General features: G+C 45.0%; 2 protein-coding genes across 2 annotated transcripts in view; one reads left to right on the forward strand and one right to left on the reverse strand.

Annotated features, from left to right (window-relative positions):
• Positions 1–735, reverse strand: part of RSRC1 (arginine and serine rich coiled-coil 1) — a 417,872-nt gene extending 417,137 nt beyond the window's left edge. Inside the window, exons 1-2 of the mRNA XM_045037326.1 lie at positions 720–735; positions 176–355 (exon numbers count right to left, since the gene is read on the reverse strand). Of these exons, the coding sequence (XP_044893261.1) occupies positions 176–355; positions 720–735 (196 nt within the window). The remainder of the gene's footprint in view (positions 1–175; positions 356–719) is intronic.
• A 3,474-nt stretch (positions 736–4,209) lies between these two features.
• Positions 4,210–14,619, forward strand: SHOX2 (short stature homeobox 2). The gene is made up of 5 exons (XM_023260439.2): positions 4,210–4,730; positions 7,680–7,888; positions 10,324–10,381; positions 10,691–10,779; positions 12,375–14,619. The coding sequence occupies exons 1-5, from the start codon at positions 4,379–4,381 to the stop codon at positions 12,630–12,632; spliced, it is 966 nt and encodes a 321-aa protein (XP_023116207.1). The 5' UTR covers positions 4,210–4,378; the 3' UTR covers positions 12,633–14,619.
• Positions 14,620–24,197: the final 9,578 nt, after the last annotated feature.

The following is a 24,197-nucleotide window of genomic DNA, read 5'->3' on the forward strand; positions in this document are numbered from 1 at the left end:
TGCGTACTGTGCCGCTCAGCACGCCTCGCGGCCGCCACCCACCACCGCCTCCACCCCGACTCCACGCCGCCTTCCCAGCGGACTACGCCAGGCCCCGCGCCGCCTCAAGCCTACCAGGGCCTCGGAACGGCGCACCCGCAGGCGCCGCCTCCCGGGCTACCGATGCGGGAATCACCTGGGTCCGGGCCTTCGGTCTCAGGCCTCGCGTTGACTTGCAGGCTCCACAGACCTAGAAACGTTCCTTCAAATCTGGGCGCCGCCGGCGTCCTCCGAACTTGCTTCAGTTTAAGCTCACCGCCTTCCTGGTTCCAGCGCCAGGCAGCGTCAGCCGAGCTTTCGAGTGCATCGATGGAGGCTACCAGAAGTTAGAGGAGTGCCGAGAGAGTAGATTGTCACGCCGCCAATTTTTTGTTTGGTGTTGGGTTTGCGTGCTCGCTTATTTGATTTTCTTCCTCCCAAAAGCAATAAAGGTGGAGACGGAAGAGTGTTATTGCCTTAGTAATCGTCGTTATCGTCTTAGATAATCAGTAAACAAATCTGCATCGTAGGAAGTTAATGTTTAAGACACCACACGTAGCAAAATTGGTTATCTCACGCTGGGGGAGGAGGAAACTAGCCTAACGATAATAAATCATGGGTGTGTGTCTGTGTGGAGTCGTGTGTGATTAAATTGTAATGATTTATTTGCAAAAATGCATTAAAATCAGTGTTTCTTCTACCTGAAGGTGAAGGCATTCACAGGTTGGGTGCAAATTAGTTTCTCACATTAAAGTTAACTGGTTAGTGGAGGAATGGGAGAAGGCTGCCAGAGGCAGGGAGAGGAGGTTTCTTCCGAAAGAAATTAAGTGTACATAGGGTTTTATTGTTATTTAAACGAATGGAAATTACAGCGATTCAGCATTTTCTGTAACTCACACTACATTATTTATCTGTAATAAACGGTAAGAAAGTGAATAAACTCTTGGCCTTGGTTTGGGTCGACCGTGAGAACAAACTTACAACAACTGATAGATATCGAAGCTACAGTTTTCCGCTGACGATTTGAGAGGGTGAAAATCACTTTCACGAATATATTTCTCATAAATGACTGTACCTTAACTAACCAGTTTTGAGAAGCCGTTTTAAAACTTAACTACTACATTACATGTTTATTTTAAACAATTCAAGAGCTGGGCGGACCCTTGGGGTCCTGAATTTTATTGGAACCTGTGTATCTGTCTGCAGGCTGTCTACTGAACTTTATTCAATGTTTTGTTTTTTTTTTTTTTACCAAAACAACATTTTGAAATATCCTGTCTCCAGAAAATATTTTCATCTAATGAAACAACATAATTAAACTTCATGAACATTTATTAGTATATGATTTAAAACCTTGTCGTTGTTGTTTAACTAAACTTCCCTTGGGCCAGTAGGGATCTGTGATGAGACACAGCAGATTTCTCATAGCTCCATCTGGTATCAACACCATTATTCCTAAATATATACAAGGAGTCAATATGCCAGCAAAATCTATGGGAAAATCTATTTGGTGTCTGAGCATTCCCTGTTTACCTTTAAAATGGTCATTTTCCCTGAACCTCAGTAGGTGGAATTTAAAAAGTAACTACTGAGTTTCCTAATCCCTTGCCAGACTTCTAGTAGTGGTTATGTTGGGGCTGTTTGTGAATACGTTTTTAACACCTCAGTTTCAGAGCCATTTGAGCAAGACATCCATTTAGCTGACCCCATTACTGGTCATTCTGCTAAAAAACCTTAAAAACGGATTTTCATAAAGGATTAAAGTTTTATGGTTATTCCCCTCTGACAATTAAAGTGGTTATAAATAGTAAATTAAGACTAAATGTAAAATCATATTTCTAAATTCATATAACTTTGGAAAACGTATTTGAGTCCCTTTTGTAGTGTGACACAATAAATGCAAGCATTCATAATTCCTTAATACCTCAAAAGTATTGCTATTGGAAACTTAAAGATCTTAATTATTTCTCCTAAAAGCAGCAATAAATGTTTTAAGAAGAACAAAAGATAACTTCAGAATTCAAGAGAAAAAAAGGAAAAGTAACATTTCTAAGAAGTATGATTTCCATTTTCCTTAAATTCACTAAATGTGAACATTTTAATCTAAGGAGTAGTATAGTATGACAAAGATACTCTATGTGTATATGTTCTAGAACTGCTAATATATTACATTATAACTGTGTTCTCTTTTTACAAATGATTCAGGTTGCTTTGACTATAGTTCTCAAATTATCTTTTAACTTTGTGTTCACAACTTAACCGATGGGCAGAACTATACATATCAAAGTTCTGCAATTGCTTTTATTTTTACTGAGAGTATCAGATCCAAGAAGATGAACATGTTACCTTTAACATCAGAAGAAAACCTGCACTAATATTCATACTACTTGAAAATGTCCCCCAGCCACGCTTGAAGAGATGTATTTGTTTATGCACTCAAGTAATTACAACTTTCCGTATGTAAATATTCTTGTGATATATATATATATATATATATATATATACACACATATATAGCCACATTACTCATAGCAAGCTTTGTCCTGCACAATATAGACAAATGGCTCAGTAATATAGATGTTCCTTCCACATAACAAACTAATTCGGTGAAAATAGTCCAGGAATAGAAAGTTGTAGCTTTGACAGAGAGAGAGAGAGAGAGAGAGAGAGAGAGAGAGAGAGAGAGAGAAACCTTTCTCCCAGTGAACCTCTCTTTTTGAATAGTCCACGATAAATAAAATTAGATGGGGGGGGGTGTTAAGCAACGTGATTTTTTTTTCGAACCCCAAGAGGGACAATCATTTGCTTTTCAAAATTAGGAAATTACTGTTGATTTTTAATGTTTCTGGGGATGCTAAAGAAGAACTCCTGTAGTTCATTGTGGGAAGGGTCCGGCTGCAGGGAGTTGTAAGGGAGAAGGGGTCAGGATCCTGAGACCCCAAAGAGAGAACGAAGTCAAACTGTCCTTGACCAGGCGCTAAGGAAACACTTTAAAATGAAATCTGTCAGGGAACAGCTGCTCAGGAAACGTGTTAAATAGGCTGGCCCGAGTTGGGTTTGTCCGTAGAGGTGTCGGCTAGGGCTCTAAGATGTGAGTAGTGGGGTGAATCACAAACTCCCTGGGGCAGGAAGCTTAGTAAAGATTCAGGCTCAGCTCTCGCTGCAGGCCGGGAAGCCCCTATAGGGAGCCGCGCGGGTCTGGGACGCAGTAGAGGACCCTGACTCTGAGCAAGCTTGTGAACGCAGGTTGCCGGACTGTGTGGGTGGGAGGGTGGGTGAGGAGCGGGGGTGTAGGATTGGGACACAGAGTCAGGATACGGAACTGGGGTGCCCGGCGCCTAACGCTGGTCAAGGAAGCCCGGCTGCAAAGCGGGGCGGAGCAGTTGCGCTGCACCCTGACGCGGTGAGAGGTTGTAGGGTCGGTTGCGGAGTCCGGGTACCCGACTGACTCCGGCAGCCGCGCACTTGTCAGTTTCCTCTTGGCCACGCCCCGGCGGAGTAGGTCCAGCTCCCCAGTGTTTAACTGAATCGTGACACCAACGCAAAATCCACGCCTAATTAAATTAATTAGGGATTCTCGTCAACCCTGGATTAATGGCCAAGAGCACAGGCGGCCGAGGCCATCTGAAAACCCGGACGGCCTGGGACCGGCCTCCTCTTCCCGCCCCCTCCCGTCCCCTTCACTGCCCTCCCACTCCAGCTCCAGCCTGCCTGGACTCCAGCCTCAATCAATCTCAATCTCTCTCTCTCTCTCTCTCTCTCTCTCTCTCTCTCTCTCTCTCTCTCTCTCTCTCTCGCAATCTCTCCCTCTTTCTCCCTCCCTCCCAACCCCCAATCTCCCACCCCCAGGTAGTGGTGCGGGTGCTTCCCCAGGAAGGGGCTCCCTCCGAGTTGCGAAGGGGAGGTAATTTACTCAGAACAAGGGGCCGCCTTTGCGAAGTATAAATAGTGAGACTTCAAGCGCAGCATTGCTATCAGATCTGAACTCTCCGCAGGAAGAATTGTCAAAGATCTTAACATTGAACAAGCGCGCTCCGGCAGGGAAGCATCAGTTCCCATTTCCCTCCGGCGGCCCCCGCCCCTTCCCTCTTCCTCCTCCTCCTCCTCCTCCTCCTCCTCCTCCTCCTCCTCCTCCTCTTCTTACTTCTTTTTCTCCTACTTCTCCTCTTTCTTCTTTCTTCTCTTCTTTTTCTTCTTCTTCTTCTTCTTTTTCTTCCTCCTCCTCCAGCTCCTCCCCCACCCCCTGCCCCATTGATGTGTTATTATTGGGGGGGCTGGGGCAGTAAAAAAAGAAGAAGGAAAAAAAGAGCGGGGCTCGGCTGGGAGAGGTTGAGCGCGGAGCTGACCGGCATCGGCGGCGATGGAAGAACTTACGGCGTTCGTCTCTAAGTCTTTTGACCAGAAAGTGAAGGAGAAGAAGGAGGCGATCACGTACCGGGAGGTGCTGGAGAGCGGGCCGCTGCGCGGGACCAAGGAGCCGACGGGCTGCACCGATCCCGGCCGCGACGACCGCAGCAGCCCGGCAGTCCGGGCGGCCGGCGGAGGCGGCGGCGGAGGAGGAGGCGGAGGCGGAGGCGGAGGAGGCGGAGGAGGTGCAGGAGGAGGAGGAGGAGCAGGCGGAGGAGCTGGAGGAGGGCGCTCTCCCGTCCGGGAGCTGGACATGGGCGCCGCTGAGAGAAGCAGGGAGCCGGGCAGCCCGCGGCTCACCGAGGGTAACGGCCTAACCCCCCAGCCGCGGTTCCCCTTCCCGCCTTCCTGACTCCTCTCGGGCGGGAGAGGACCCCGAGGCCCAGCGGGGAGAGGGGCGGGACGCGGAGCGGGCCCTTGGACCCCAGCTTTGGAAGCTAGAGTGATGATGGAGGGGTGGGAGTCCGGTGGTGTGCACGGTCGTGGGTGGGGTCCGAGTGTGTGTGAAGAGGGGGGGCGTGGGGTTTGCGCGCGCCCTTCTCGGATGCTCTCGCTATTCCCATTCCACTGAAGCGCATTTCACCAGCCAGAGGATGGGCCCGCAACCCAGACGGCCCGCGGGCGGATGGGGAAGTTCGGTGGGCCCGGCTGCGGCAGGGGTGCTGACAGCAGCTGGGCCAGGCGGCAGGATTCTGGTTAGCATCTAGCGCCGAGTTTGCGGGAGCCCCTTTCCTAGGCCTGAGAAAGAAAGAAAAAGAGAGGAAAGAGAGAGAGAGAGAGAGAGGGAGGGAGATTTCACCCTGGGGTCACCCCCGGGTTTCGGGCCACGGCTAAGATCCACTCGAACTCCACGAAGATCCTGGATCCTCGGATCCTGGAGGTCAAAACTTCCCATTCTCTTTGAGCTGTTACGATTGAACGAGGCCGAGGCAGGCTAAGGTCCAGGCTAGGCTGTTTCTCTCGGGAGACGCTTTAGGCTCCCTTTTTTGGGGATTGGTTTTTCGGTATTTACACAATTGCATTACTGTTTCGAATCATCTCTGGTTTCGTGGGGGGGGGGGGGGGGGGGGAGGGGGGAGGGAATCCTTCCGTGCCAACAAAGTGTTAGGAAATGGCTTTATCTAAATGGTGGAGCGTCCTGTACCAATTCAAAAGAATTCAACAATAAAATTAATTTGGCACTCGGTGCCTGCAGTAACTGGTGTGCTGCCATATTTTTCCAATTAAGAAAATATGTGACATGCGTAGAATCACATATTTAAGCAAGCAATTAAGTTGTTTATAACACGGTCTGTTCCTGTTTAGGCCAATAAATGGAAATTTGGGGGCGAAATCGAGATTATATTAAGTCTATTAATCAACTGGAAATGTGGACATCTTTCTCTTTGAAGCTCCCAAAGTTTGAGAGGCATCCATCCACTGTGGATAACACGAAATAGACAAAGCCTTCTCACCCCTTTGGCAGAATCTGAAGGGTGTTTTTCGTGTTTAAATTTCATTACAATATCAGTGGAAATATTTTCTTATTAACTTGGCCCCTAATGTTTACTATAATGTTACCCGCTTCCTCCCTAGTGGAAGGACAAATGTCCATAAAACGAACTCTGAGAACGAGAAATGCGGGCAACACCTAAAATCACCGTAGCTAGAATGCTAGACTGGGCTCGGATCTAGAGGCTCCTTCTTCCCCCAGACCAGGCAGCAGGTCCTCCTAAATTTGAAAAGTATAGCACCGTTGTCGGGCGGCCCAATGCAGGCTCCCCTGCCTGAGTCCGCAGCTCCAGGCCCTGGGTACACCAGCATGTCGCATCGTGCGGTTAGGGTCACAACCCGGGCAGAGGTTGTCCTGGAATTGTTGATTTCCAAGCTCAGGACAAGTATTAATTTTTCTGCAGGCCGGCTCTTCCGGAAATGATTTTTAACACCCATGCTGATCGGGATCCTGGGCTAGGAAGAACTACAAACAGCCTCGACTATCCAAACTCAGCTTTGACACCTTAAAAACCCAAGGTTCCGACTCAGGCGCAGAGCATGAAGGTTCCAGAGGGCAGTTTATGTTGATATGGGGGCTTTCCTGATCACTGGCCCTTACTCTCATGTGTGTGTGTGTGTATATATATACATATATATACACACACACACACATAAAATCTCCCTCGGTTGACTCTGTATGCTCACGTTCGCAGAGCTCCTGTTTTTAAAGGGAGAAGGAAGGACAGTATAAAGTAGCAACGGGTGTGTGCAAACCCAGAGCAGAAAAATGCATATTTTATTAAACAACCGAGCTGCTGGATGCATGAAAAGGCTTTGAGCAACCAATAGAAACCAAGGATCACGAATGTTCCGCTTGAACCTGTTGATCTCTGTGGGTTTAAGCGTTTAGGGTCGAGTCTGTCTTTCCAATGGGGAGAGAGAAGGAGAGAACAGAGGCAGCGGTCTGTTTCGCGCGCCACCGGAGGCTGGTTCTCCGCCTCTCGCCTTTTGGCCTGGCGTGGGCGGCGAGCCCTTCAGGCCGCCAACATGGCGTGGGCGCCTCTTGTCAGGCGTCCTGTGTCTGGCGTGGGGGATAGAGACTGCCTGGCCACCCGTGGGCTGTCAGCAGGGTTGGGCTCGTACCCTGGGTCAGCACCGAAAGCCCGGAGATGCGGCTCCCTGTGCCGCACAGCACCCGGGTCTTGTTCTGCCGCCGCGACCCTTGGGCCCAATTGTTCCCAAATTAGAGCAGCAAGTTTGAGAGAAACAGAGCCAGCGGAGGCCAGAGCTGGCCTGAAAATGGCCCAGCGCTCTGGGAATAGCCGGTGAGAGGCCAGTGCATGGCCTCGCCGCGCCCTTCTGCCCTGACCGGGTTCTGTGCCTGGCCGGGTGCGGCGCTCTTGATTTCTGGTGTGCTTGGCAGAGTGTGAGTGCTAGAGAGGGTGAGTGGAATGCATTTGGCGTTCGCGGGGGAGGTCAGGGGACGGTGGAGTGCACAGTGAGGAGGTGAGTAGGCTACAGTTGCGGAGCGTTGTGTGGGTGAATAGCTGAGGAAGGGCGGCCGGCCAGAGTTGATCTTTCACGTCTCCAGATTCCTCTTCCTCGGGGTAGGGTGAGACAGTGGACAGAACTCCGGGAGGGGGCAGGATCCTCCATCCTTTTGGAGACAAATCTGGTAACAGGATTTGCCGTGTTGTTTTTGTCCGTGTGTGTGTGTGTGTGTGTGTTTCTGTGTGCGCACGTGGACATTCGCGTGGCCCTACTTGTGGTGCCCCCTCCAGTGTCCCCAGAGCTGAAGGATCGCAAAGAGGATGCGAAAGGGATGGAGGACGAAGGCCAGACCAAAATCAAGCAGAGGCGAAGTCGGACCAATTTTACTCTGGAACAACTCAACGAACTGGAGAGGCTTTTTGATGAGACCCACTACCCGGACGCTTTCATGCGCGAGGAACTGAGCCAACGGCTGGGGCTGTCCGAAGCCCGAGTGCAGGTACCTAGCTGTGAGGAGGTCAAGGCAGGGCCCGGGGAGTGGAGGAGGGGCACGCGTGGAGGAGAGGCCGCTTGGGGGACATACAGCGAGGGCGCAGCGGGTTCAAGAACCTGGAGTGAGGTGAGAAGGAAAAGGATGGTCTTTACTAGAGGTCCTATTTTCCAAAGTAAATCTTTGTATTACAGCCTACCCCCACCCCCCAATCCCAACATATGTTCCCAGCAGAAGAAAGCTGTGCTGGGCTTGCTCCCAGAGTTTCTATAAACCACACCCCCACCCCCCTCGCCTCACGATGCCTTTAATGTGGTTTAATCCTAATGGGCCTACTTTTATAAGCCTTAAAAAAAAATCCCACAGAAAGCGTTTTATCTTCTGGATGCCTTAAAAGTTACAACGAATATTTTGTTCGCCTGAGTTGGTTTTCCTTGAGGGTCTGCTCCGGGGTCTAGGGTTGCCAAGCGGATATGCCAATTAGGTTTATAGATGTACAGACTATAAAGAAAATTAGCAACTGTTAAGTGCGGAAATTTACAGTTTGCCGTTAGCAGTCGATCTCAAACTGTGTGTAAAACAGTAAAGCAGTAAATGCATTTTGGTCACTCTTTGTTCCTTCACTTAACCTGACAGCAAACCTGAACCTACAGAAACTTGATTTTAAAACAATTCACATATCTTTATATTGGCATTCCCAAAGTCCAACACCCAACAAGTGCCTTAACTTGATGGAGTTAGGGTTGGAGCAGGTTTTCTTTACTGGTTTGTGGGGGTGAATATAATGGCAATAGGCTTTGGGGGCATTCAAGGTGGAAAATTATGTACATGCATGCATATCCTTCTAGTTTTATGGAGAAAACATTTAAATGTTTCAGATTGTATTTCCGCTCAAATAATAAACTAGAAGAAAATGATGGTCATTATTTGTTTGAACACATGGAGCAGTTTTAGGCCTGAACATCTGCAGCTGTTACAAAGTATCACTGTAACAGATACTCCCAGGGTCTCTGGGCGCAGAGACCACCATCTGCAGCAAACTATGCAATTCTTATGGGGCTTCCCCGCATCTTGTAATAGGATCAGGACAAAAACAGAGCAGTCACGTTGAAGGGGAAAAGTAATAATAGGCTGCCTTGGTCATCACAGCCGTCAATAGAAGGCTCTGCTCTTCTTTTTTAAGCCTCTCCTGCTTTGCTGTGTGTACTGAAATCTCTAGAGACTCAGCAACCCCTTAAAGACATGATGATAATTATTACAGTTATGAGCATTAGTATCGCAGTTCCAACTCTTCTAGGGGAAAAAAGAGGCAAGAAGCCTCAGGGCATGTGAGTTACACAAAGGATGCCACCCTGGCATGAAATCTACCCTTCTATTACACTAAATGGCAGGGGAATTTTTGAAGATTTACATTGACTATGACACGGCTTTCAAAAACAAGAAAAATCTCTGAAGCACTATTTTTCTTTTATAGTTTTTTTTTTCAAACCTTAATTTGTGAATCAGTCAATATGCTGTATTATTGGAACATAATGCTGTATGACTGGAGTGTAAAAGCAAGGTTTATATGAATTTTTAAAAATCTGTCATACTGCCTTTAAAAGTTGGCAAGTTTATTTAAGAAGGTGATATCTGGGAGAAGACAGTATCCAGGAATTACTTGATTCATACCCCATCCCCTTTTCACAGCATGTTGTTCTTTTTTTTTTTTTTTCTCATAAGAAGTGAACTTTATTGCTGGTCTTTATTTTTTCATACTTTTATTTAAATTTTAGAGTTATTTTCTGGATGCGTCTCTGCTACCCTAACTGCTTTTTCTATAGAAGCAAATTAGATTATCATGATAATAGCACAATTATGCTGCAACTGTGTTACACTCTGCTGCACAGAGGAACAGAGAAATTCTAAACTTCTTTGTAGTGAGGCTTTTATGACACTAATTACCTCTTCCCCCACTCTTATCTTCCTCCCCCCACAACCAAAAAAAAAAAAAAAAAAAAAAAAACAACAAACCCAGAGTCACTATTTGCTTTGGTGTTTGGTTTTTCTTGAAGATGAAGCTAATTAATATTACAGGCTATTAATGAGCACATTCTTCTCAGGTCTTACTGGGCAAACATCTAAACCCATTATCACTTTGGTATCAGGTATCAGGGAGAGTTTTAGGCCTTGGGGACTCTGTAATGCAGAAAGATGAAACCAGGACTAATAGTAATTTATCAAGAAACAATTTATCTTGCAAAAGTCTATGAAATCTATTTTTGCTGTTTACTTGCATTATTTGACTTTGGAAATTGAGAGTGTTTTTTATAATTCAAATATTGCTTGCTGTATCTCTCAATCCTTGCCTAAAACACTATTCTTTTGTCATTGTACTCTGGTAATTAAAAGAAAATGTTGGAGTTCATAACATCTAGGCTTTATTTTGTTTTTCCAATTTGTAGGTTTGGTTTCAGAATCGAAGAGCTAAATGCAGAAAACAAGAAAATCAACTCCATAAAGGTATGCTTCTCAAAGAAAATCATATTCTCAGTAAAAAGAGAATTGGGTAATGTCATTATACAAAGTCAGAAAGAAACTTCTAAAATAAAATCATGGTATTTATTCAAAAATCTGCTCTGAAGGCAGTTAATGAAAGTCCTAGAGTTTGGGAGTAAATTACATTTATTTTAATTATGGCAGCAGTGTAGGAAGATAACTGTCCAGTTCCAGAGGAATTAGTTCTGTCTTAGTATCATTTGGAACCCTGGAAAAGAGTGCTGGAAATATTAACCTCATATTATTGTGTTTTGTTCCCCATTTTTTTAATAGGTGTTCTCATAGGGGCTGCCAGCCAGTTTGAAGCTTGTAGAGTTGCACCTTATGTCAACGTAGGTGCTTTAAGGATGCCATTTCAGCAGGCAAGTATAGCCCGCTTTCAACCTGTTTTTAACTGTAAAAAGACCCGGATGTTTGCTTGAATTGTTGAATATACCTTCTCTCTGAGTCCCGATGTTGGTGTCCATGCAGTTGAAGAATAATTTTGAGATGATATAGTGGATTCACTCCCCTTTAAAAAAAAAAAAAACCCTATACAATGTCAAGGGCCTACGTGTCTAGTCCTTTCTGTCCTCATGGGAAACCTGCAGGGGCCTGAGGCCAGCAACCGGTCCTTTAAAAATGCACTAAAGATTGCACTTGGGGAGAGAAAGGAAAAGCCTTTTGATTAAGATTTTGTCAGATCCAATACAGAGGTAAGTCCTCAGGTGTTTTCTAAGGCAACTTTCTAAATATTTTTCTAAGTATTTCTTACCCCTTAGTCACATTAAATGTGTCTGGCAGAAGAAGAGTAAATAAATAAAAGTACTTCCAACTCAGACTTGATTTTTTAAAGGTGCCTCTGCAAACAAAGCTTCATCTCTAGTAGAGAGGGAAGCCTTGGTCTTCCCAGGGATGCCCTGCCTCTGCAATCCCTTTCTTAGGTATAAAGAAATCTTTAAGACTACATTTTAAAAGGACAGCCTGCAGCAAAGATTTAATCCTGGGAAATCCCAGTGCTCTAAACACCCCTGCTCTTCAAGCCTAAGGGCGCAAGCCTTACCCAACCAGTGCCTGACCTTGCCCATCCTTAGCCAGGACCCCTGCTTGGTATGGCTGTGAAGTCGTGAATTAGCTCTCAGTTGGTAGCACCCTAGCTCTCAGCTGGCAGTCTCCCCTAGACTGGGGAGACACCTGGGCTTACCCATGTATTGACGGTTAGTGTTAGGGAGATCTTAGCTCTCTTGGCACCATAGGACTCTAGCATCCTGATGCTAGGCTTTTGAAGCAAGGAGAATGATTGGAGAAAGAGAGAGTGGGATCTTAAAAGGAGACCCTTACTACTCATAAAGTGATCTGCAGGCCTGCAGCACCAGCACCACCAGGGAGGCAGTTAGAAAGGCAGAATCTCAGGTCCCAACGCAGACTGTCTGAATCAGAATCTGCATTTTAACAAGATCTGCATTATAACAAGGCTGATTGTTACAGCAGTAAATGTTGGAAGTACTAACAATTGTGCCAGTTGTTATGAAGATGAATTAATTTCCCTAAGTAACGAGGAAAAGTTTTAGAGTTTGCTTGTTAGCACTTGGTTACTTGTTAGTGCTTTAGTGGGGTAAGGGATGTATGATGGCATCGAGAGAGCCTTTCCAAATTACCTTTCTAATTTTGAGGAGGGCTATTAACACGATAGCAAGGTTGCCCTCTGATGGGCCCAGCTCCTGAGAGGAGCGGCCACATTCCTGCAGATAGGAGTCCCTCAGGGCCCAGGGAGATAAGGTGCTGAGCGAGTTGCAGAGACTCTGGCGCACCGGAATATCCCAGATTCAGTAACAGACTGAGGAGGTCAGCCAAACGCCCCTTTCCTGTCCCTAGCCCCAGCCTTCCCCCTCGCCAAGCTGGACGCCGTTAATGCTCTGTTTCTATTCTGTTGTCACCCTAGGATAGTCATTGCAACGTGACGCCCTTGTCCTTTCAGGTTCAGGCGCAGCTGCAGCTGGACAGCGCCGTGGCGCACGCGCACCACCACCTGCACCCGCACCTGGCCGCGCACGCGCCCTACATGATGTTCCCGGCGCCGCCCTTCGGACTGCCGCTGGCCACGCTGGCCGCTGACTCAGCCTCCGCCGCCTCCGTGGTGGCTGCCGCCGCCGCCGCCAAGACCACCAGCAAGAACTCCAGCATCGCCGATCTCAGACTGAAAGCCAAAAAGCATGCTGCCGCCCTGGGTCTGTGACGCCAACGCCAGCGCCAACGTCGCGCCTTCAGCGCGGCGTGCACCCTGCACACCCTCCGCGCCTCGCTGCTTTTCCGTTTATCCCCCACGGATCTCCGGAACCTACCCTCTTCCCGCCCCGCTGATCGCCCTTTGCCCCCCTCCACAACCCGGACTTGGAGGGCGAGACTCCGCGCGGGACCCTCGATCCCACTAGGCGCAGCAGCTCCGTTGCTCCTGACCATTCACTTACCCAAGGGCATAGAATTCGGCTTCGTAGGGGCAAGTTTTCGGGAAGTCTGGAGAGAGACTGAACAAGGGAACGCTAGGACAGCGGAGTGTGGCTCAAGGCAAAGCTGCAACGATGGATTCTTGAGTAGAAATAAAAATCCTGTTAATAAAAAATGAGCAAAAAAAAAAAAAAAAAAAAGTAGAAAAGACAAACCAGAGAGAAAAAAAGAAAAGGGGAACTTATTGCTATTTGGCAGAAGCTGAAATTGGAGAAAGAATCAAGGAACAAAAACAAATTTTAAAAATTAAAGTATTTTATACATTTAAAAAATATGGAAAAATAACCCGGACGAATCTCGAGAGAATGGGGAGGGGGGGTACCAACTTAAAGTGTATGTTTTTTTTTTTTTTTAATGGGCTGAAAAGGCAAAACAGAAGGAAGAGGTATACTTATTTAAAGAACTAAGGTTAAAAAAGTGCGCAGCTGGGAAGTTCACAGGTTTTGAAACTGACCTTTTTCTGCGAAGTTCACTTTAATACAAGAAATTTGATAAGAGAGGCGGGCCTCCTTTTACGTTGAATCAGATGCTTTGAGTTAAAAACCACCACGTATGGAAGAGTAAGAAGAGGGAAGACAGTATACAAAGCGAGGAGAGGGAAAAAGATGATATTAATACAAAAAATGTTACCACAGACAATGATTTATCTGAGAAATTATTGTGGCAACACTGTCCAGACTGCTGACAGTAAATTCCGGTTTTGCATGTTACTTGTATTCCATTGATGGTGTCTCCCCGCTCCCTGCTTTACTCACATGCACTTACTCCATTTTCATCTTCAGTATGAAAAACAATACCAAAAGCATCTGGAAATTGATATATCTCAAATCTATATTTTTTGCCCCGTCTTTGATCCTGTCGGACAAAAGAAAAAGGTCGGAAGGGAAAAAAATTTACACTCTGTCCCAAGAAGACGGAGGCGGGCAGAAAATGTGGGGAAAGGAAAATGAAAAGAAGACCAAATGAAATAAAAAAGGTACAGCGCCTCCCACGGCTCCTAGCACACAGTAGGCGCTCAATCAGTGTTAGTCCCCCCTCCCTCCTTTCTTGTATTCCCTCCTGCTGAGTTCCTGATGTCCTGTTTGAGAACCTTGCTTTATTTCCCCCCTCTCTATCCTGTCACACTCACCTTAAATAACACCCAACTAGATACAAGCAGTAGGTTTGTGTAAAATATGTTGATACACACGAACAAAGTTTATTTTGGCTATAATGTGTGAACTGATGGTTGACTTTCAACATTTGCATTTTATCTCACAAAGGTGTATATTCAAGTAATTTTGTTTGTTTCAATTCATGTAGCTATTTAAACTGGGATACCCTGGACTAAGCAATCTGTATCCCAATCACTAGAAAGCCTCCTTAGTTGTGTTTTTGTTTTTTTCTAATTTACAAGAAAGAGGAAAAGCTCTTTTAACTGAACTTTGGTATGCGGTTGAGCTTTGTAACTATTTGTTCTCCATGAAAACAAAGTTATTTATATTTGCCATATTTTTTCTAGTGTATTAAGTTATTTTAAACAAAAGAAGATGCTGTTATTTCATGATGTGTTGTTGGTACAAAATGTTTCGGTTTCACCTCTGTTAAACCTTTTAAATAAGTGCCAAGTTATTAATTGAAGACACTTTGCCGATCAATTGAATGAAAATAGTATTGTTTCATTTGATGGGGTTCGCGTCATCTTTGTTCCTGTTACTATTAAACTATCCGGGATAGTCTTTCCTTCTTCCTTTTTTGATTAATGCGTATCTATCTCTCGAACACATCAACTTAGAAAAGCGCTTGCCTCTGCTTCTACGTGCCGCTATTAAAAGGCGATGAGAATGGCGACTCTCGAAAGCGCTGAGCGCACCCCCCCCTTTTTTTTTTATATCCACCCAGAATAGAAACAGAATTGATTTTACACCAAATCAATAAAGGAGCAGATAGTATGTAAAATAATATGGAATAGACTCCCCAAGACAAACTCTCATTCTTCTATTTAATTTCACCCTTGTAGTTTAATTTCACCCTTGTAGTTTTTCGGGGAACATTTTGGGGAGAAAGGGAAGCGGGATCACGCGGTGCGAAATCCACCTGGGTTAACTGTGGCACAACAGACACTCGACCCCAGGTCGCTGACCCTCCCCAAGCAAGTGATGAAGGTTTGGGAGTAGGGTAAAAGCCGTCAAGGGAACGGGGCTCCAGGGAGGGCCACCTCCTCTCCAGTTTAGCGCTTTGGCCCAGGCAGATTTTTCGTTGGTTTAATTTAGGAAAAGGTAGAAGCAAGGACCCAGTTCAGGAAAAGCCAGGTCCCAGAGTCCTTAGAATACCCAGGATCCCCTCCCTCCCTCCCTCCTACCTCTCCCAGCCCCCTCCTCCCGGAAGAAGGCTCACTAGTAAAACCCGAAAGCGCTGCCTATTTAGCGTAGAGACTATGAAGACGCGGGCCTGGTCAGGCCGCGGACAGGACCATCCCTTCCAGCACGGGCTCTTGGGATGGGGGGCATCCTCCGCGAAGATCGAGGGTGTCCCGAGGGTCCCTTGGGGGCCCCTTTGGCCCGGAGGACGCGTAGTGGAGACCCCCCACCCCTTGGACAAAGTCCCGCGAGTTCCAGTGGTGCTCCCGTCGTCCCTACTCGGCCTTCTCCCGGGCTGAGCTCGCACTCAAAGCTGTTCCTTGGGTGCTAACTTTATATTTATCTTTGTAGCTTTTAAAGACCACTGACCAGCACTTGGGCCGTATTCCGCTTCCAGGCCTCGCAAGTCTCCTAGTTGACAAGTTGACAGCTCTCCTGGCTGACCTCAGTTCTCATAATAAACATCTGCCTAGGGGCGGGGTGCACTTGCAACGGCCGCGCCTAGCCGCCCGCCCTCGCCCAGTGGCCTCCGGCGAGCTCCCGTCCGCGCCAGGGGCCGGGGGTCGGAACACGCAGGCTCCCAGCCCCAGCCCTACTGCAGCCTCCGACGCGGGTTCGGACATTTCTTCGGGCACCCCAAGGGAGGTCGGAGGTCACGGGAGAACTTGGAGCCGGGGGTGGTTAGCGGCTCCGTCCCGGGTCAAGCCGGCCGCGCGGCGGACGCGAAGCCCAGCCCGTCCCCGCAGCCGAGCTCTGGGGGAGCCTGGGGTCAAAGGGGGAGGTGCGTCTGGGCCCAGGCAGGTGAGGCCCGGGGCACCAGGATAAGGGCGCGACAGCGCGGCCTAGGTCGGACCCGAACGTTGCCGGCGGCAGGAGAGGGGTGGACTGGGCGCCGAGCCCCGCGGGGGCCCGGCCAGGCGGGAGTGGGGAAGGCTAGGAGCTCGCGGAGGCGGCCAGGCCAGCGAGAAGGGCCAAAGTTCCTTGGCCCGGTCCGCGGTACTTGAGCTTGGGCGCGGCCTGCGGGACCCAAGCGTCAAGGGTGTTCGCCCTCCCAAGACTCTGCAAGGGCCCAGGCTGCCTTTCCTGGCGAGTCCCGGCCGCGTCCCTCGGGCCCAGCCTCCCACGCACGCTCAAGCTGGGCCCGCTTTCCACCCACGCCGCGGCTCAAACTCTCAGGCAGGCGCCTGGGTGTGTGAACGCGAAGTTCCAAACTCAGGGTTTCCAGAGCCTCTTTGAGAAGGCGCCCGAAGTCTTCGCTTTAAATTCAGATGAGGCCCAACATGCACGTTGTTTTGGTAGAAATTCGATAATCCTAATAAATAATAAACATTTTGCCGCTCCCTCCCCCGCCACCCCCCAGATCTTTCACACCAAGGTGTGCAAAACCTTTCCAGGCTACAAAATCCCTGATTGGGGAAAACTCAGTTAAGAGAGATTATTCAAGATATCATTAGTGTTGAGGAATTTAGGATACAAGAGGGTCGGTAAAATCGGAGGCCTTTGCTTGAAGCTGAAATGATAAATATCTAGTTTGAGTTTTCCCCCAGACTTCGAACTTTGTAGATCTTCAGATGGTAATACTTTAGTATAATGCAATGCTCAAATTTCGGAACTATTTTGATTTCTGAAAAATGCCTTTTTGGCTTCAGTGACATGGATCCTGTTATTTTTTCACAAATCGGTTTACATCATAAATTGCAAACATTTGCAATAAGATCTCAAGATTGTTTATTCTGTGTAACCTCAAGCACTTGACTATGTTAAACACCAGCACAGAAAGTCTGTGAAATCAGTTTAATGTGTGTGCAAGAATTAAAGGATCACTCCTTTGCATCACATAAACAAAGCATTTAAGATTGTTTTGATTGTCAGTCTCCCAATTTTTAGTCTTACAATCGACATTAATTTTAGAGACATTCTGTGTGAAAATAATTACTAAAGTTATATCCTGCTTTAATTAGATGTTTCTGGGCAGAAGGAAATGGTATTCTACGTTGGGAAGTAGGTGATTGGTTTTAACATTACATTATTTTAAATTATTTTAGTTCAAATGTAAATAAAGTTGTGCTAAATTTCATGGGGGGGGAGGAGTCTGAAATGGTTTCTTGAAGTGCCATTACAACAGTCAGTCAGAGTGCATTAAAGGAACATCACAAACCCAGAAATAATAAATATGTCATTATAATGAGAGTGTTAACTTATGGATAATTTATTCAAGGTAGTTTTTACATTTCACATGGAATCTCTTATTATGACCTGCCTGAGTACTGTGATGCTTGTTCTTCAAAATCTAATTTATATAGGCTCAGAATATACATAATTCATAACTCCTGTTGATATATGTATACACACCCCGAATTTCAAACCTTTACAATATGTTTGCATGTTTACTAGCATGTTTTCAAGCTGACTGAAAGAAAAACATAAGTGTTAAACATCCTATTACAGCAAGTGCTTGTCCTACGTGTGTTGAAAAAGTAATTGAGAATTAAAAATTAAAAAGGATTAGAGAATTTTCAAACTCAGATAGAGAGTGAACACTGAAATATTTCAGACAGGGAACATTCCTGTATAAGAAATATGGAAATCTCCAAGAAAGACTTACAGATGTGAGCTTATAACACTTCTGATGCCTAGGCAATCCTTTCATGTCTTTAATTCATAGAACAAAAAATCCTCTAGTCTTGGGGTATTTTGTTTTGGGTATTTTATGTGTCAGTCAAGGTAACCATCGCATATGCCTTCAGTACAGGAAAATTTAGTATAGTACTTACATGGAGTTCTATTGGCATGAAGAAAGGTTTTAGAATATAATCAAATAAATCACATAGGGAGGAGTAAACACACATTTCCCCACCTTGTTGAACAACCACTCACATGTCCTGAGAAAGGAGCTTTGTAGATTCTTATTCAGGCAGAATAGTGCAGAATAAATTAAGGGCACAGACTCTGGAGCCAGACTTTCTGGATTCAAACCTCACTGCTGCCATTTAGCCATTTTGTTTGTGAGTTTGGAGAAATTAATCTGTCTGTGCCTCAGTGTCCTCATCTGTAAAATGGGAATAAAAATAGCATCTATTTCATGGGGTGCTAGGGGGATTAGATGAGTTAGTATTTGTAAAGCCCTATGAACAGTCCCTTGCACATGTATATATAAGCAATATGTGATATTTATCTTAATAAAAATATCAATAGGCATTAATTCTTGCAATAAAATCTTAGAAGAAAAAAATAAAGTAGAGCAAGACAAGGAATGAGTACTTTTCTGTTGTGGGCCAGGGGAAAACATTACCTATTCGTTTTGATTCTAGGTAATTGGTTAGTCTCTCTCTATCCAGCCTCATCTGGAAGATGTAGCAAATGTCACAGTGTAGTTAGGGGTCTCACCCATAAGAGCAATTTATAGCTGGCACCGTGCTGTATACATGACAGATAGAATTGCTAATCTGCCATGTACAGCTCATAAGGTGAAATATAAGGCATGACACTTGCCCTCAAGGGGCTTACCATCTAGGGGGACGCAGTTTATAAATACATATGATAGTGCTGGGAAACATGTGCTAAACGTACTTACTTAAAGGCATTCAGACACATTATATGCGTCTGAATGGCCCACAACACATGTGGGGCCTGTTGTCCTGTTGTTAGAAACAGAATTTTTCTTGGATATGAGTAGCCTTATAAAGGAATGGTGGAGCGACACCCAGAGGTTAAGAAACACACTCCGTTAGAATTAAATGCATACCATGTGTAACCGTGATTTGTGTTCCACAGGACCATCTGCATTTTCTTAGGCTGTTCAAGTTTGCAGACAATTAGCAGTAAAATGCCAAAAGACTCAAAGGCTGCTGACCAATAATCTTTAATACCAGTTTGAAAACACATACAGCACAAAGGAAGGAATGTTGAATCATTGTTATAAGGATTGTAACTGTGAAATGGACAATTGAGTCCTCGTAGCAGATTAAAAGAAGACAGACTTCTTTCCAATGCCTAAATTTAGATACATCACTTATACTTGCCTCATATTTTATATAATATCTATTAAGAGCTCAGAACACTTTTTACACATCTTCAGTGTAATGACAGAGTCAGTGTGGTGTGGTATATGACTAATCTTTAGAGGCAGACTTCCCTGAGTTCAAATCTCAATTTTATCACCAATTAATTAGATGTGAAGTTTCAGATAATTTCTGAGGTTCCTATAACCGGTGTCCTATACCACACACCTTGCAGGTTGTGAGGATCAAATAAAATAAGATGGGTAAAGTGACTGGAAGACAGTAGGTTTCTACAAATGTACTTCTCCTCTATACTTCTATTATCTGCCTTTCAAATTATTATAACATAGAGAAGATTTGGAATTTGCCTCTCTGTGCTTAGAAACTGTTTTGGAAAATACTGGGAGGTGGTGTGCATGTTTATCTCAATTCCTCGATATGAATGGATATTGAGTATGTGTGTATATATTGTGTGGCCTGGAGTTTAAAATTTCAAATCTTGCAAAACTTTTTTAGATAGGATTTTTAAAGGACTATAACTTTAGATCTGCCCTTTTGTATAGCATGGAAAAAGTTCTTTCTCCCTGACAACTTAAGGGCGTTCCTAATACAGAGATTATCCCAGATTCTCTGACCTTCGGTCCTTTATATTCCGGAATGTCAGCATACAAATAGAGACCTGGCATTAACTCTCTAGTCACTTTGATATTAGATTGATTGTTCTTCCGTTTGCTTACTTATTGAGCACATTTTTTATGCTTCCGTGCTAAGGAAGAAGAAAATAAACTACCCTTAAAAATTATTTGAAAAGCCTATCAACCTATTCAAATTTTCAGTACTTACGCTACATTGTGTTTTCTATTACATTTATTGGCATCAGTGGTTTAAAATGTAATTACCTGTCTTGTGGTCAATGTATTTATTTACTGAAATTCTCACTTGTCGGCAGTTGTGTTTCTTTTAAGGCTTCAATAGTTTCCCTTAAAACTTAATCTTGCCCAATGCTCATTAAAAAGGGCCCAGGACCTTCTTTGGGGGAGTTTTAGGTCTAAACCTCCTTCCAAAACTTTTTAGACATGTGAAATTAGGTGGAACTAGCCATCAAAGGAAGGCTTGGAAAGAGAGACTGGTCCTGGTCCTCCAATTGCCCAGGGAGTAATAGGGAAGTGTGATAGCCAGGAAAAAAAAAAAAAAAAAAAAAACCCAAAAAACACAAAAAAACAAAAAAAAACCCTCCAAAATGTCCACATCCTAGTCCTTGTAACATGTAAATATGTTAGGTTATATGGCTAAGGGAAGTTAAGTTTCCAGTGGAATTAAGGTTGCTAATCAGCTGACTTTAAAATAGGAGATTATCCTGGGTCGCTCCTGGATGGCTCAATTAAACCTCCGACACCAGCTCAGGTAGTGATCTCTCGCCTGGTGAGTTTGAGCCCTGAGTCCGGCTCTGTGCTGACAGCTCAGAGCCTGGATTCTGCTTCGGATTCTGTGTCTCTGTCTCTCTCTGCCCTTCTCCCATTCACGCTCTGTCTTTCTCTCAAAAATAAATAAACATTAAAAACATTTTTTAAAATAAAATAAATAAAATAGGGAGATCATCCTGGACTATTCAAGTGGGCCCATTGTAATTCAAAGAGTTTTTAGAAGTGGAAGTGGGAGGCCAGAGCAGAGACTCACAGAGATGGGACCAAGGAAGAATGGTGAGAGATGCAATGTTGCTGTTTTTGAAGATAGAGGAGGCAAGGAATGCAGGTAGCCTCTAGAAGTTGGGAAAGGCAAGAAAAGGAATTTGCTGCAGAGCAAATGCAGCCCTGTAAACATCTTGATTTTAGGCCAGTGAAATCTGCTTTGGGCTTCTAACCTATAGAACTCTTAAGATAACCGGTTTGTGTTGTCTTTTTTTTTTTTTTTAATGTTTATTAATTTTTTTGAGAGAGAGAGAGAGAGAGAGAGAGAGAGAGAGAGAGAGAGAGACATAGCACAAGTGGGGGATGGGCAGAGAGAGACACACACAGAATCCAAAGCAGGCTCCACACGGTGAGCTGTCTGCATGGAGCCAAACGTGGGGCTCGAACCCACGAACCTTGGGATCATGACCTGAGCGGAAGTCAGACACTTAACCAACTGAGCCACCTAGGCGCCTAAGCTTGTGTAGTCTTAAGCCATTAAGTTTGTGGAAATGTATTCTTACAGTTATAGGAAGCAAATACAGGAGCTGCTTGTATGTATAAGAGCCTCTGGTCAAGTTTTAATGCTGGAGGCCTTTTGAGCTCAATAGCAAGAGTCCCCCAAAGCTCAGGGCTGGGATGCTTTGCCATACCCTAGAGTATGCTCTCACTCAGACACACAGATCTTCATATGCCATCCAGCAGACTCCCCCTGTAGAGGCAGTCTGCAAAATTGTGTATTCCTGTATGAAAAGTTAGTCAGCAATGAAAATCTTTGCCTTGCTTTATTCTCCTTCATCATCTTCTGTTTGTTATTATTTACTTTTTTTTTTATATATATATAGTATTCAAAGTAGAGAAAGGAACTACTAGTTTCAAGCTCTGAAGTTGTTTGCTAATGCACTGAAAGGGAACAGCCTGAGCAATTTGAGCTTGTCTGTCAAGTTGGTCAAGGTGGAGAGTAATGTGGTCTGGGGTTCCCAGAGCCCATTGGACCTTTGACCTTTTCTGTTGAGACTATTGATCTGGGTTAATAGTCAGCACCCGTTGTGCTGTTGGAGGAGTTGTGTGCCTGTGTGTGTGATTTCTCATTGAGTACAAATGAGGCTGTGACTAACTCAGAGGGTAATTGGTCCTTTTTGTAGTTTTCCAAAATCAGGGCGAAGAATTAGAGTAGATGGGTCCTGACAGGCTGGGGGAGAGTCATTTCTGGAATGTGTACAGTGTTATCAGTGACAAAGAAGTGGATCTGGGCACAGAACTGATTCTATCTTTCATGCCGTGAATGATCCTCACCAGAGAGCTGTCCGTGGAATCAAGCCGGGTCAGACATTGCTGGATAACATGATAGCTTCTGAGGTTAGCGGAGCAATGAAGTGGATTCAGTCTTGTTCCACTTACTCTACCTGCTGCATGCCCCACCACCCTCATATTTTTCATCCAGTCGCTTTGGGTACAGAATGAGATACACAGCAGGTAAGTATGCTGAATAAATAAAGAAGCTTGGTTATACTCTTTGACTGACTGAAATCTAGGCTACAGAACAGGGAGAAAATTCTCCCAAATAGTGTCAATTCCTATGATTGTATCCTCACTAGCTCTTCACTGCTTGGGGGAGAAGTTTTCTTTCTCTACTCACTCTATGGGAAACATTCATGTTTTTATCCTGAGCAACTTCTCACCTCTTCCAGCTCATCCTTCTATTCTCCTCCTCTCTTCCAAATTATTCATTCTAGAAGTCTAGCCACACATAACTCATTTATTTATTCACTCAACAGATACTTAATAAAAACCTACTATGTGCCTTGGACTCTTTCCCCCTTTCTACGTTCACTTGTCAGACTGTCTTTTTCTGATCTCCCCTCAGAGTCTGACATCGTTGAAGGTAATTGAAAGGGAGAGAAGGGTATGGTTGACATAGGATGGGGATGGGATGGAGGGCAAGTTGTAAGTGCTAGAAAGACTAAAGAAAAAGAGGTAAGTTGGCTAAACTTAGGAGACCTTTACTCATCAAACCCTGTGATATCCGTTTATCATATGTTTTAACAGCTGCTTTAGTGAAGAATAAGCCTTGGAATAATTTGGGATGCTTCTGTTTGCTTCACAGAAAATATTAGTTTCTCATGTCCCAGTAAAACTTTTAAAAATAGGAAACTACCTACCTACCCTACCTGCATAACTAACAATACCTCCTTAAACATTCTTTCAAATCTTAATGAGAAAAGCCCAATTACAGTCAAAGTTCAAAGTGTTCAATAAATATTTGAGCATCTTAGTGTGGGCCTGGCACTGATAGTTAAAGGGAGGTAGAGAGGAAGATACAGATGGTCAGGGGAGGTGGGGCATCTTGGTACTATCTGTTGAGCTGGGAGGAGAGAAGTATGCTTTTGCACGAGGAAGCTGGCAGCACCTGGTGTCACGGCACGTCCTCCTGGGGTGTGCGTTCAGGAAATGCACAGGCTGAGACTTAAATTTCCTTCTTAAAAAGACAATACTTGGCGGTAGTCCGTATGTAGTATATAATACATGTTAGGAGAAATGTTTACCTTCTTTAATTTAGTCACAGCTTTTCCCCCCTCCTTTTCTTTTTCTTCTTTTCCTCCTTCTGATTTTCTTTTGTGGCTTATACAAGTTGTTTACTGATGCCCTCGTAATATGTCCAAATTAGGCATTTTGTCTCCATTTACCTCCTCTGAATTGTCCCTTCTTCGTATGTGTGGCTACAAATTGTATACCTTCACCTTCCTGTACTTGCTTTTTATTCTGCTCTGTTAAGATTCACTCATATTGTTGCAGGTCACCGTAATTCATTGGACTGCTGTGTAATATTCCATTGAGTTTGTACACAATGTATGCATCTGATTTTACACTGTTGGGCATTTGGGTTATTTCTAGCTCTTCACTACTTGGGGGAGAAGTTTTCTTTCTCTAAGAATGCGCTTAAAGTCATGAGTCTGGATGTAATCACCAAAAACCAAGTAAAAAGAAGAGAATCAAAGATTGAGCCCTAGAGTCCTCCATTATTAAGAGGCTGGAGAGAAGAGTAGAAATCAGCAAGTGGAGACTGAGGATAAACTCCCAACAAGGTAGGAAGAAAACCAAGAAAGCCCAGTGTCTTAGAAGCCCAGTGCAAAAAGTGTATATCAGTGGAGAGGGAGTGAGACTGAGAATTGATGGTTATACAGGTCAATGGTGACCTTGATAAGGCAGTTTGGACAGAGTGGTGGAGACCAAGGCCTGATTAGAGAGGGATGCAAAAACTCTCTACCTGTTCCCTGAGATTCTAGCC

The sequence above is a fragment of the Felis catus genome, chromosome C2 (assembly GCF_018350175.1).
Source record: "Felis catus isolate Fca126 chromosome C2, F.catus_Fca126_mat1.0, whole genome shotgun sequence".
NCBI classification, from domain to species: Eukaryota; Metazoa; Chordata; class Mammalia; order Carnivora; family Felidae; genus Felis; species Felis catus.

Bases quoted from the DNA above. Each gene is read 5' to 3' on its own strand.
- SHOX2 (XM_023260439.2), top strand. From the start codon at position 4,379: ATGGAAGAACTTACGGCGTTCGTCTCTAAGTCTTTTGACCAGAAAGTG. The intron at 7,889-10,323 runs GTACCTAGCTGT...TCCAATTTGTAG, and splicing joins TGTCCGAAGCCCGAGTGCAG to GTTTGGTTTCAGAATCGAAG. The intron at 10,382-10,690 runs GTATGCTTCTCA...TTTTTTTAATAG, and splicing joins AGAAAATCAACTCCATAAAG to GTGTTCTCATAGGGGCTGCC.